This window comes from Gracilinanus agilis, chromosome 2, assembly GCF_016433145.1.
Source record: "Gracilinanus agilis isolate LMUSP501 chromosome 2, AgileGrace, whole genome shotgun sequence".
Lineage (NCBI taxonomy): Eukaryota > Metazoa > Chordata > Mammalia > Didelphimorphia > Didelphidae > Gracilinanus > Gracilinanus agilis.
The window spans coordinates 563,258,408-563,272,782 of NC_058131.1; the positions used below are offsets into that span (position 1 = coordinate 563,258,408).

Below are 14,375 nucleotides of genomic sequence, written 5' to 3' on the forward strand. Positions count from 1 at the left end.
GGTTACATGATTCCTGTTTTTACTTTCCCCTTCACCCACCCATTCAACACCCCCCCCCCCCACATCCAACCCGCATTTCCACTGGTTTTAACATGTGTGATCAGTCAAGACTTATTTACATATTATTGATAGTTGCATTGGTGTGGTCATTTAGTGTCTACATCTCCAATCATGTCCGAATTAACCCATGTGTTCAAGTGGTTGTTTTACTTCTGTGTTTCCACTTCTGCAGTTCTTCTGAATGTGGGTAGGTTCCTTTCCATAAATCCCTCAAAATTGTCCCGGGTCATTGCATTGCTGCTAGTACAGAAGTCCATTACATTCTATTTTACCACAGTGTATCAGTCTCTGTATACAGCCATTTTATTTTTTAAAAATTCTTTTATTAATTTTTTTTAACATTGCTGTCACTTCCCAGTTCCATCTTACCAACTTTTCACTTGCATCTAATAGAGACCTTTCATATATCAAAGAAGTTAATAAGAAAAACAAATTAAGGAGTAGGTCATACCTGAAAATGTATATCTCATTATGTATCTTTTTTATAACTATATATCTCTGATAAGGGGTGAAAGGCTTACTTTATAATCAGTTCTGAAATCTCAAAGTGGCATTGTGTTGATCAAAGTTTGGAAGTCTTTCAAAGTTTTTTTTAAACATTGTGGTTACTGTGTAAACTGTTCTGGCATTATTAACTTCACTTTGTCATTTCATATAAGCTTTTCAAAATTTTTCTTACTTTCTCATTGTTTGTTAAGGCTTACTAATATTTATTACATTTTTATACCAGTTTATTCAGCTAGGCTTCAAATGATAGGCACTCACTTTCTTTCCCAAGTATGTACCTAAATTATTTCTTTTTAAATTTGAACCTTTATTTTTTTGTCAATTAGTAAGCATTCATTTTGTACACTCCCTACCCTGATCTCCCTCTCTCTACTCCTGATTGAAAACAAAAAAAAACAAACCCCAACAAAAATGAAACATATAACAATATGCTTAGCAAAGCAAAATAGTCCCACAATGGCCTTAAGACATAATGTTCCATCACATTCATATACCATAATTTGTTCTGACTTTGTCTTAATTAATGGGTACTGCCTTAGTGCTATGATTAAAAGCTGCTACAGTTTTTTTTGGAATAGCTATAGGCCCTTTTCTGCTTTCTTTGATCTATTGGAAATATGGGTGGTGTTATTGCTAGGTCAAAGTGAATGCAGTACGGGGCATAGTTCCAAATTGCTTTCTAGAATGGTAGTATAATTTCATAATTCTATCAACAGGGCATTTAATGTGCCTGTTTTCCTGAAGTACCTTTGATATTTCTCATTTTCTTGTTCTTTTTTTTGTCATTTTTGCCAAGCTGAATTTGAGGTAGAACTGTAGAACAGCTTCAGTCTTTTTTCTTTCACTATTAGTGATTTGGAGTTTTTAATTTCTTTCTTCTCTGAGGGCTTGAATTTCTTCTTTTTTGAAAAATTTTCACCTTATTTGACCACTTATCTATTGAGAAATGGCTCATGTCCTTATAAATTTGAATCAGTTATTTTATCTTTGAAACAAGAAAAAAGTCTGGTTTAGCCAAGCATATCATGGATTTTTAGGTTATTGCCCCTGAAGACTGTAATTGATAATTACAATTATGCCTACATGGTTGACAGTGAATCAGAAAAGATAATTAACTAGAGTTTAATTTCCTGAGCTTCCTGGGTATCTGTATTTTATTTCACTGGGTTATGCTTTTAATTCAATTTTTAAAAAATGTATTTTTCATAGATTGGAAAAGATAAACTTTCTTGATTTCTAAATTCCCAAATTATTTTTCAATTTAGAATAAATTTGGTTAAAAGAGTTAGACTTTTTATGCCTAAAGAAAAAGCTACATCTGTTTTAAAACCAATTTCAAATTCAAATTCTGTTAAAATTTTGAGTTTATCTTATCATTTCTTAATTTAAAAATCCACACTTAAAGTTATGTTAGATGGATTGTGATATATATTCAGTATATTTTCCAGGTTTATTTAGAGTTTCATTAAAAGGAGGGAGGGAGGGAACAAGCATTTTATTAAGTATGAACTATGTGCCAGGTACTGTATTAAGTGCTTTCCAAATATTATCTCATTTAATTTTTTAATAGTGCCTTGCTGACAAATAACACCTCATAATTATGATTACATTATGCCTAGCCTATTTTAAAAAAAGTAATTAAAACTTTGAAATTGAAGCATAGATCCATTGCCTTTCTAATAAAGTAGATTTGTCAGAAGGGAGTTCTGGTTAGCCTGATGCAGTCCATCATTCTGAGAGTACTGTTTTTACCGTCTTGGGGAACAGACTAACTTTGCAGAATTAACCAAAGATTATATATAGATGGGCTTCTTATTTGTCTTCTTGACTAGAAACTGACTGTTGAGTCTTGCCTCATGTATTCATGTTCAAACCCTTGCTCTAGGACCGGGGTCGGCAACCTTTTTGGCCGTGAGAGCCACATTTTTTAAAATGTAATTTCGTAAGAGCCGTATAGTGCTCACAGTGTGCGCTTCTGTAACAGTGCGCGCTCCTGTAACAGTGCCTGAAAAAAAATTGACTTTATGGCTCCTGCAGAAAGAGCCATATCTGGCCCTCAAAAGAGCCAGATATGGCTTGAGAGCCATACGTTGCTGACCTCTGCTCTAGGAGAATTTCATCTTATAATTCCAATAGGTATTTAAATATTATTATGGAAAGAGGTAGACTTGTCTCTTCCTTGGTCCATTCAGGAACTGATATATTATTCTTTAGCTACAAAAAAATGGAAATATATATTTTATTATTCAACTGTAGCTGACTCTAATTTACCTTTGTCTTAAACTTGTTACTATTAAATCTTTTGTTTTAGGTAGTTTAATTTTAGAGTTGCTTATCTCCTGGAACCAACACTGGATGGTTTGAATTTTATTGTCTTTCAGCTTTCTCTTAATTTCTACAATTACAGTGATCTTTTGGTTCTGCTTTATTTACTTTGCTTCAATTTATATAGATCTTTCTATGTTTCTTTTTTTTGTGTGCGTGTTTTTGTACCTTATTTATATAGGCTAGAGATAGGCACTGAAGCTGTGATTTCAGTGATACAGGGAATTCCCAGATAAGGAAATATCTCCTATCAATGCAAGTCAACTCCTACTTAGCAACTAATAGTCTTAGAAGAGAGCTTTTTAGTAACTTGTGCAGGGTCACAAATATAGTAGGTATCAGAAGCAGGACTTTGAACTAAGGTCTTCTGACATTAAGTTTATCATTATTCTCTATATTTATTGTTCTACTTCAAGGTCAGCACTATACTTCCTCTACATTCATATATAAAACCATAATGAGGGCAGGGCAGCCTTTGTTTTAGTATATTATGCCAACATCCTGGGAGAGAGCTTCTTCTCCACAGAAGTCTGGAGACTACCCTCCTTTTACAGACTCCATGGTATTTCACCAACCCTTAGGACTGAGGGAAAACTCAAGGAAAGAGAGTAGAATTTCATGATTGAGGAGGATGGGAAGATAGACTGTTGTATTTTATGTCATGACTATGCTGGCAATCAGAATCTCCTCTGCCCTCTACTCCCTTTTTGTTTTCAACACTTCTATGCCTTCCTCCTCAACTATTTTTGCCCTGATGAAAATTCTAGTCTTTCTATTTTCTTAACACAATTCGTTTAATCATTTCCCAATCATTGAGCTTATAATTTGTTTTCAGCTTTTAGATATGACAAATAATCCTACTGTGAATATTTTGGTACATATAGAATCTTTCTGTCTTTGATCTCCCTAGGATATATACCCAATAGTGCAGTGATTCCCAAAGTGTGCTACCATCCCCGGTGGGTGCTGCAGCGATCCAGGGGGGCGGTGATGGCCATAGGTGCATTTATTTTTCCTATTCATTGCTATTAAAATTAAAAAAAATTAATTTCCAGGGGGCTAAGTAATATTTTTTCTGGAAAGGGGGCAGTAGGCCAAAAATGTTTGGGAACCACTGCAATAGTGTGATCGCTGACCCCAGCGGTATGAACAGTTTAATATATCTATCAGTTTCTCTCTTTACAAAACAATCCATGAAGCTACAAAAATAATTTTCCTAAAGCATAGGCCTGTTCATGTACCACCTCTGTTCTGTAATTCTTATTGTCTTTCTGTGGCCTCTAAGATAAAGTACCAACTTTTCACTTGCCATTTAAAGCCCTACACAAACCTGGTACCATTATACATTTTTAGACTTATTTCATATTAGACAAACTGGCCTTCTTGTTATTCTCCAAACTCAACATTTTATCTTCCACCCCAGTATCTTTGCAACTGGCCGTCCTTGATGCTTAGAATCTACTCCTTTTTCTTTAGGCTTCTTTAGAATCCTTATTTTTGTAGTGCTTACCTCAGGTTCTATTTCTTATGTTAATTTTTCTGACCTTCACTCCCAATTGTTGGTACTCTTTCATTCCTTAGATTATCTTATATTTGCCTATCTGTGTAAGAGTTGTATCTATCCTCCCTTTATGGGATAGTTGGACCAATTTACAACCAGTTCCAATAGGGTAAGAATGTGTCTATCTTCTCTAACAAGGAACTAACAAATTGCTCATGCTGAAATTTTTCTCCTTGTCTGTGTTCATTTTTTTTAAGTGCCATAAATTTTTAATATTAACTTTGATGTAGAATTCTTTAAACATAGCAACATTTTTATTGATTCTTATATATAATAAATATTTTCTAGGGAATTTTGAAATTTCCACATATGAAATATGGTGAAGAATAATGCCAAAACCATGATTTCCTTAAAATACTTTATAAATATTTACACTAATTATCCCCAGAGGGCTATAAAGCCGGGCCTACCTTTTAACCCAGTAATACTACTAGATATCTATCCCAAAGAGATTTATTAAAAAAAAAAAAAAGAAAAAGACTGTAAATGTGCAAAAACATTTATAGCAATTCTTTTTTTGGTGACAAAGTATTGGTAATTCAGGGGATGTCCATTAATTGAGGAATGGCTGAACAAGTTGTGGCTTGTGATTACGATAGAATACTATTATGGCACAGGAAATGATGAGCAAGATGCTTTCAGAAAAACTTGGGAGTACTTAAATGAACTGATGCAAAATGAAGTTAGCAGAACCAGGAGGACATTGTACATAGTAACAGTAATATTGTACTATGCTCAACTATGAATAACAGTGATCTAAGACAGTTCCAAAGGACTTAGAATGAAAAATGCTTTCTACCTCCAGAGAAAGAACTAGTTGAGTCTGGATGCAGATCAAAACATAATTTTTTCATTTTTTCTTATTGTTTTTTCTTTTTGATTTATTTTCTTTCACAACATGACTAATATAGGAATGTGTTTTGTATGACATCATATGTATAACCTAAATTTCAAGTTGCCTTCTTAATGAGGGGATAGGGGAGAAATAAAGGGAAAGAATTTAGAATTTATTTAAGAAAAGAGTGTTAAAAATTGTTATTTGTAATTGGGAAAAAATATTTAAATTAATTAAAATATTAAATAAAATATTAAATTTCAACAACTAGAAAACTATAAGAAATTATAATAAATTTCATTTAGTAAATGGAAATTAAAAGTTTTTTTTGTATTTTTTTTGTTTATTGTGATTATAAAATATTTTAATAGCCAAAATGTAATCAGAATAATAGGTGAAATGGTGTGGCATAATGAAAAGAACACTTGCATCAAATTAGAAAAACAGAGACTCACAGAATTTGAGAGTTGGTTTGTACAAACCCTTTTAAATTTAATGTAATCAAAATTACTCATTTTATGTCTTATAATGTTCTTTATCTCTTGCTTGATCCTAAATTTCTTCCTTTCCCAAAGACCGGACAGCTATACTATTCTATGTTCACCTAATTTATTTATGATTTCACTCTTTATATTTAATTCATTTACTTATTTTGAATTTATCTTAGTATAGAATGTGAGATGTTGGTCTAAACCTAATTTTTCCCATACTGTTTTCTAATTTTCCCTGCAGTTTTTGTCAAATAGTGAGTTCTGTCCCAAAAGCTGGGACAAAAAAAGCTGGGTTTATTGAATACTAGCTTGCTGAGGTCATTTACCCTTAGTCATTGATCCACCTTTCTTTTTTATTTTTTTTAAACCCTTAACTTCTGTGTATTGGCTCCTAGGTGGAAGAGTGGTAAGGGTGGGCAATGGGGATCAAGTGACTTGCCCAGGGAAGTGTCTGAGACCAGATTTGAACCTAGGACCTCCTGTCTCTAGGCCTGACTCTCAATCCACTGAGCTACCCAACTGCTCCTGATCCACCCTCCTATCTCTTAGCCAGTACTATATTGTTTTGATGATCACTGCTTTATAGTACAGTTTAAGATCTGGTTCTGCTAGGCCACCATCCTTCACATTTTTTTTTATTAGTTCCCTTGCTATTCTTGATCTTTTGTTTTTCCAGATGAACTTTGTTATAATTTTTTTCTAATTCCATAAAAAAGTTTTTTGGCAGTTTGATAGTTATGACACTGAATAAGTAAACTAATTTAGGTAGGATTGTCATTTTTATTATATTAGCTTGCCCTACCCATAAGCAATTAATGTTTTCCCAATTATTTAGATCTAGTTTTAATTGTGTGAAAAGTATTTTGCAGTTGTGTTCATATAATTCCTGAGTTTGTCTTGGCAGATAGATTCTCAAATATTTCATATTGCCTAGAGTGATTTTATTTTATTTTTATTTTTTAAAACCCTTACTTTCCATCTTAGATTCATTACTGTGTGTTGGTTTCAAGGAAGAAGAGTGGCTAGGCAATGGGAGTTTAGTGACTTGCCCAAGATCACACAGCTAGGAAGTGTCTGAGGTCAGATTTGAACGTAGGACCTTCTGTCTCTAAATCCACTGAGTTATCTAGCTGCATCCTCTCCAGTGATTTTAAATGGAATTTCTTTTTCTAACTCTTGCTGCTGAGGTTTGTTGGAAATATATAGAAATGCTGATGATTTATGTGGGTTTATTTTGTATCCTGCAACTTTGCTAAAGTTATTTCCACCAGCTTTTTAGTTGATTTTCTGGGAGTCTCCAAGTATACCATCATATCAACTGCAAAGAGTGGTAGTTTAGTTTCCTCATTGCTTACTTTTAATACTGTCAGTTTTGAATTTGAGAGTTGGAAGGTACCATAGCAACTAACTAGTCTAACCATACATGAAATGAGTTGCATTTTAATATACCAGATAAATGGCTATACAGCCTTTTATTAAAGACTTGTGAGTCCAGGTAATCCAGCACTTTTTCCATTTTATATACAGCTTTAGTTGTTAGAAAGGTTTTTTTTTTTTTTTTTTTTTTTTTTTTACATTAGGCCTAAACTGGACTCTTATAGCTTCTACTCATTGTTTCTGATTCTGCCTTTTGGGGCCAAACAGATTAATTTGAATCCCTTTCCACATGACAATCTTTCATGTACTTTAAAACAGCTAAGTCTTTTCTAGACTAATCATGAACTTTTTTTCAATTGATTTTTATATGAAATGGATTTAAGGTCCTTCACCATTCTGTTTGCTTTTCTCTAGATGTTCTTTAACCAATATCTTTCTTAAACTGTGGCATTCAACCTGAACAATAGTATACCAAATAAAGTTTGCTGAAGACAGGATACAGTAGGGTTATTGCCATCTTCACCTTATACTTTCTATAGCTGATATTTTTTACGAAGTATAAGACTTCATATTTATCCCAATCGAATTTCATTTTATTAGCTTTAGCTCAATGTTTTAGTGTTTCAGAAATCTTTTGGATCCTAATGCCGTGTACCAATGGTTTGGGTATCCTCAGCTTTTATTTACAAATTTGATCAGCATACTTTCTATGCTCTTATTCAAGCTGTTGAAAACAATGTTAACTTATATAGAGCCAAGCACAAATCCTTGAGGGTATTAGAGCCCTGACATGTTGTCACTGAACCATTAACAGCTTCTTCTTGTCATCATTCTCATTTATTGCTTTGGAGATTAGAGTTGGGGTCTGCATCAGTTATTTCATTGATCCCAAGTATCCTCAGTACCTGGCACATAGTAGATGCTTAATAAATGATTGATTAATTGAAGATAAGGAAACTCCCCCTACCAATGCAATTGGTACCTACTTTTCAGCTTACATTTTTAGATAGTTTCCTGAGGATGAATGACTTGTCCAGAGTCACATAGCCACTATGTATCAGGGTCAGGACTTTACCCAGGTCTTCTTGGGCTACACCTTTCTGTCTATTACATAAAACTGTTTCTTAGTTTAGTAATCTGAAGAAAAAAAGAAAATGCAGTTAGTTTGGCATGCCCTATTATTGATAAAGCCATGTTGGCTTTGTAATTATAGCTTTTCTTTCTAGATATTCCACTGTTAACTTGGGAAAAACTCATAACTATTAAAGTAGTCAGAAAAATCAAGTCTTTAATCAGGAAAGGGATATAGAGTGCCAAGAATTACATAGGGCCTACACCCTGTATCCCTGGGAGAAGATACTGCACTAGATGCTTTCTCCTTTCTCTGAAAGATAATAGAATTTGGGGAATTTTTATACCTCCTGGGGACTTGGAAATATGATTGATTTACAAATGGATTTACAAATGACTACAAAGAAAAAGAGTGGTCCAAGACAGGATTATCTGGGATAGGCTGATGCTTTACTATGAATACAAAAGGGCTGGGCCTCCTGGAAGTGGACTTTGATATCACTGGAGAAACTACCAGGACAAAAGGGTACTTAACATTTGATTAAGTTTGCTAGCCCCAACTCTGCTGGCATATCTATTACTTTAAGGTCTATTGTTCAGTTTGAAACCCTTGAGTCTGAGACCTCCCTCTGGGGGTGAATTCTCCTGGGACAAAGGCAAACTTGGGGTCTCCAGATTTCAAGTTGATACCACCAGTCATCTCTGATGATCTATTCTGGAATTTTTTCAGCAATGGAGTCAAGGTCCCAGGCCTATTGTTGACAGATTGTTTTTTTTTTAAAACCTTTTTTGAAAACTGGGACTTTCTCTCTTTTCTAATCTTATCATACATTTCCTATTTTTCATAGTCTTTCTAATATTATTGACAGTGGCTCAGCAATCTTTTCTGCCAGATATTTCAGTGCCCAACCAAGTAGTTCATCTGGATCAGGTGATATGAATTCATTCCTGTAGCTGGTGCCAAGTGGGAACCCCTTTTCCTTTATACTCTTCAGGTGTCTCTGTACCCAGTGGGTAGTGCGATAGCTTAGAGGGCCTTAAAGTGGAACTGGATTACCTTTCTCCTTCCCTGTCTCATATCCCACCTCTAATCTTCTTGTCATATATTGACCCTCCCATTCCTACCCCTGCCTGAAGATACCCAGAATCCCTATTCCACTCTGAACCATAGGTCCACTCCCCCGTTCCCAGTGATGGGGGATAGATGAAGAGGATGAAGATACCTTGATGCATTATATAGATTCATAGACTCTTGGGTCTTTGATCCTGCCTGCAGACACCTCCTTAGGACTGTCTGTTGTTTTGATCCTTTGCAATATCATTTCTTACATTATATCTCTTCCCCTAATTACAGTGTGAGTTCTCCCTCAGAACAGTGACTGTTAATTTTTAAAATCTCTTGTGCTTGACCCTGTGCTGAGTACCTAGTAAACACTTAATAAATACTTTTTCATTCATTCTCATTCATTTATCCAGATCAGCTAGGTGCCCTTCTACAATTCTTTTTACTTATCTAAGTATTAGCTGCTTGTTAGTCCTTTTTGTTCTGTCATTTGCATGGCAAAAGTTATTCTCCTTAGCTGGGGAACCAGAATCAAAATAAGAGCCACAGCTTTGCTTTCTCTTTGTTATTAGTTATCATAGCTGCAGGCACCCCAAACAGACTTATCTTTTCTTTGGGGCTCTTCTTTCACTCAAAATAGCTTATCCTTACCCTTCCCCCCAACCAACCCCCAAAACAACCAAACCCAACAATGCTTTCTATTATCCTTGGGTTTTTTTCTGCTGCCTTACCCGATTCTGAACTTTGCAGACTTGACTTTTTTTTTTACCGGACTAGGCTACATCTTTATATTTATCTTGTTACCTAGCCTTGCAACTTATATACATTTTTTGCTTAAATCTGATTTTCTTAGGGTATCCATATCAGTTCTTCCCACAAATCACATTTTTCCTCCTCAGTAGAATTGTTTCTCTTGTGTTTTCAGAATTTTGTCTTTGAACATCTTTCCGTCCTCCTGAGCTGAATTCTGCTTTAGTCCATGGGCTTGTACTTTTCTTAACTCTGCTTTCCCAAAATTTATAGTGCATGTCATACTATGCCCAAATTTCCTCTCCTCTGTCACAAACTCTAAAAAAGACTGGTCATTTCCCTCCAGTGTTCCCATTCATTTCCACTTCAGAATCCCACTTCTACTTCTTAGTGAAAATCAGATCCAAAATAGAATTTTCCTATATTTGTTCCTTTACCTTTTTGAAAAATGAAATTCTTCAAGGAAGACCTGGGTTCATATCCTGATTCTGTTCCTTTACTCCCTCTGCAACTTTTTGTAGAATTCTTCACCTTTTTGATCCTCATTTACTTCGTTTGTAGAGTTGGAATATATGATCTCTAAACACTTCCAGATCTAAATTCTGTGAACTATTAATATAGGTACAATATTAAATATGACCATTGCTGCTAATGGATTCATAGAATCATACTATAATGATAACTGACTATTTAATTTTTAACAAACACATAATTCTAAGTCCAGTTACCAAATTTATTTGATGTAGACATATCCATAGTAAAGGAAAACTCATTTTGCTCAAGCTTTGTCATGATAAAGACTTTTTGGTCAGCTCGATATGTCTTAAAAAGCTTTTTGATTTTGCCCAAGTTTCTTCTTTACATTTGCTTTTTGTTACTTATTTAATATTTAATTCACAATTTCCTTAAAAATAAAAGTGAAAATTTAGGACTGGAGTTTCCTTCATGTTTTTATAGTTAACATTATTATAGATTTATGAAGTTATTTTAGTATCATATATAAACTGTTAAATAATTTGATGCACATTCTTTTAACAGATGTGAATTATTGAAAAGAAAATGGCACAACGAAGCACTGTACTTCCTTCTCTTGTCACCGAGGAAAGGTATAATATATGAAAAATATGTATTTCAGGGACTTAATCTTTTTTTATACTGTTTTTCTTTTAAACTAATACTTCATAGTTCTGTAATATGGTTGTATAACCCTTGGTTGTTTAATCATGAATAGCTTTGTTGAAGGACAGGAGAATTACTTACTGTCCATTCTTCCCCTTTAAAGCTCTACTCTGTAGGATACAAAATCAGAAGGTTGAGCCCTTTTCCTTAAAGCTAGAGGAGTAACTTCCATTTTTGTACTTTTAGAAGGGTAGAAAGAAGAGACATAGGTAGCAGATTTTTGCACTTGGAAATTCTGTCTAATTTCTTGACCCATCCAGCCTGTACTGGGGAAATAATTGAACCCCTACTAAGAAGATAAAGTCTGTAAGTGTTGAGGGTGAAGATTTTCTGTGTGCCCTAAAAGCCAGGGAATTATATTTGACCAGGTATTAATATATTTCTTTTCCTCTTGCCCTACTCTTCAAGTAGTATGTTAGCTGCTGCCTAGTTCTGGGGAAAAACAAATTAGGAAGGAGAAAAAACTGCCCCATGCGCCCCTTGTGCATGATGTTTAGAAACACAATTTTATTTGCTTTATGGAATTATGTGGAATTAGACTCATGTTTTTTCCTGTTAGCAATACACATGAAATTATTATTACCTTTTGTAGGCGAGTTAGAACCATGCCACGACATAGCCAGTCTTTGAGTGTGGCTCCATATTCATCTGCAAGCCTAGTGGACCAGTTGGAAGATAGAATTCTGTGCCATGAGAAAACAACTGCAGCACTTGTGGAACATGCTTTTCGTATAAAAGATGACATTGTTAACAGTTTGCAGAAAATGCAAAATAAAGGTGGAGGAGATCGATTGGCTAGACTGTTCTTAGAAGAGCACATCAGAAATATCACGGCAATAGTGAAACAACTTAATCGGGATATTGAGGTAAGATTTTTTTAAGTCAAGAGATTATTTATGATTTGTTGTTGGCACCACAATTACCCTTCCTTAAATGCTAAAAGTCATTTTTTTACTTCTTTCTCTCCCTCACCCTTTGTTTCTAGACAATTGCCAAGTCTCTTGTATCCTCACAATGTTTCTTATATATCCATTGCCTCCTTTCCATTTCTAATACCATCACTCTGCTTCTGGCTTGCATTACTTCCTGCCTTAAGTATTTAAACAATTCCATTGCTTAAAACTCTTTAATGATTCTCTGTTACATACTAGATAAAGCCCAAACTCTTCTGCTTCACAGTTTGAGTCCTCCATAAACTGGGGCTAACTTTGCAGCCTTATCTAAATTTTTTTCACATACTCTGTGTTTTAGCCAAATTGGACCATTCACTTTTATTCCATGTATGCCTTGGGTTTTCCTGATACAATTCCTCTACTCCAGTTGTTTTCTTTGTATTCTTTTCCTTATCCCCAGTCTCTAACTGTGGAAATCTCATTTATTCTTCAAGATTCTCTAATCCTTTTAGTTGAGAAATGACATTTCTTTCCTCACTTGGAGGTGATCTTCCTTTTAGAACTTAAAACAATCACAGTGCTTTTGCAATACTCTAGTTTGCATTTTAGCTATTGTGTAAAAGCTTTTTCTGCCAGATTGTATGCTATTTGAAGGAGGGATCCTTTACCTCAGTGCTTTGCACAAAGTAGGCACTTTAATAATATCACATTTTAGAAAATGATTATTAATATTTATTTATCATTATTAAATTGTGGAGTTGGAAGGAATTTTGAGAGATTTTCTAGAATAGATCCCCAATTTGTAGGCAACACTGAACATAAACTATCCCAAATAAATATTTTTCTTACAAGTTTCCTAATGATATTCAGGATAACAGCTTTCATAGCTGCCCTTATTGTATTCATGATTGTATTGATAACAGAGTAATAGGGGCAGCTGGGTAGCTCAGTGGAGTGAGAGTCAGGCCTAGAGACAGGAGGTCCTAGGTTCAAACCCTGCCTCAGCCACTTCCCAGCTGTGTGACCCTGGGCAAGTCACTTGACCCCCATTGCCCACCCTTACCAACCTTCCACCTATGAGACAGTGCACCGAAGTACAAGGGTTTAAAAAAAAAATACAAAAAAAAAAAAAGAGTAATAGCTTTAAAGCTGCAAAGGACCTTAGAGAATCATCTAGTTTAGTGCTTTTTATTTTATAGATAAAGGAATTAAAGTCCTGAGAGGTTAAGTGATTTTCCAAGATTCTCAGAGGAAATCACCAGGCCAAGATATGACATGCAGATCATCTAGCTTCAGATCCAGCATTCTTTTCACTGTTTCATGCTGCTTGTAATATTTGTCACTGTCAGTGCTATTCATGTTTATCCTTGTATCTCTTTAAATCAGCTTCTTTTTGTTTGTCCATGGAGAAAAACCAAATGGTTTACTTTATAACACCTTCACATATATCGAGTCTTCATCATGTTCCTTTCATGAGATTAAGTAGTATCACTTTTCTTAAACCTTTATTATAGGTTTCATTTTCTAACTTTCATTCACTTTTAGCATTTTATTCAGACTCCTATTTTCCCCAAATTTCTCTTAAATAAGCACAGTAAAAACTTACATTGGCTTTTTGTAATCAATAAATATTTATGAAATAGAACTATGTGTAAAGTATCAATCAAGGCTGCAAAGTGTGGCATAGTTGCTATCCTCAAGAAACTTGAAACTCTACTTTGGGAAATATTTGATAACTAAAGCCTTATTGGTTTCAAGTGCTAATGATATTAAAATACTCTACATCAAAAATCTGAATAAAAAGAATAAAGAAAATGTTTTTAATTATAAGGGTCATATACTTAAAATTTTTTCCATAAGACCTTTTATTTTCCATTTGGCTACATTTAATTATTAGTGCAAATTAAGATTCTGTGTACACATAAATCAGTGATTCCAAAAGTGGGCACTACCGCCCCCTGGTCGGTGCTGCAGCTATTGGGGGTGGCGGGGTGGTGATGGCCACAGGTGCATTTATCTTTCCTATTAATTGCTATTAAAATTAAAAAAAATTAATTTCCAGGGGGCTAAGTAATATTTTTTCTGGAAAGGGAGCAGTAGGCCAAAAAAGTTTGGGAACCATTGACATAGATTATAATCTTAGTTTATTAGAAGTAATATTAGCTCTTATTAATCTTTTGAGATTCTTATCTCCATTTACTAAATAAAAGTCAAAATTATAGTGCATCAGCAGCCAAGTTAATTGACCTTTAGATTTTTTTTT

The 14,375-nt window shown here is 34.4% G+C and overlaps 1 protein-coding gene across 1 annotated transcript in view; it reads left to right on the forward strand.

Annotated features, from left to right (window-relative positions):
* FAM81A (family with sequence similarity 81 member A) overlaps window positions 1-14,375 on the forward strand; it is a 79,766-nt gene that overhangs the window by 14,025 nt on the left and 51,366 nt on the right. The window contains exons 2-3 of the mRNA XM_044662382.1: window positions 11,079-11,146; window positions 11,812-12,085. Of these exons, the coding sequence (XP_044518317.1) occupies window positions 11,100-11,146; window positions 11,812-12,085 (321 nt within the window). The 5' untranslated portion in view covers window positions 11,079-11,099. The remainder of the gene's footprint in view (window positions 1-11,078; window positions 11,147-11,811; window positions 12,086-14,375) is intronic.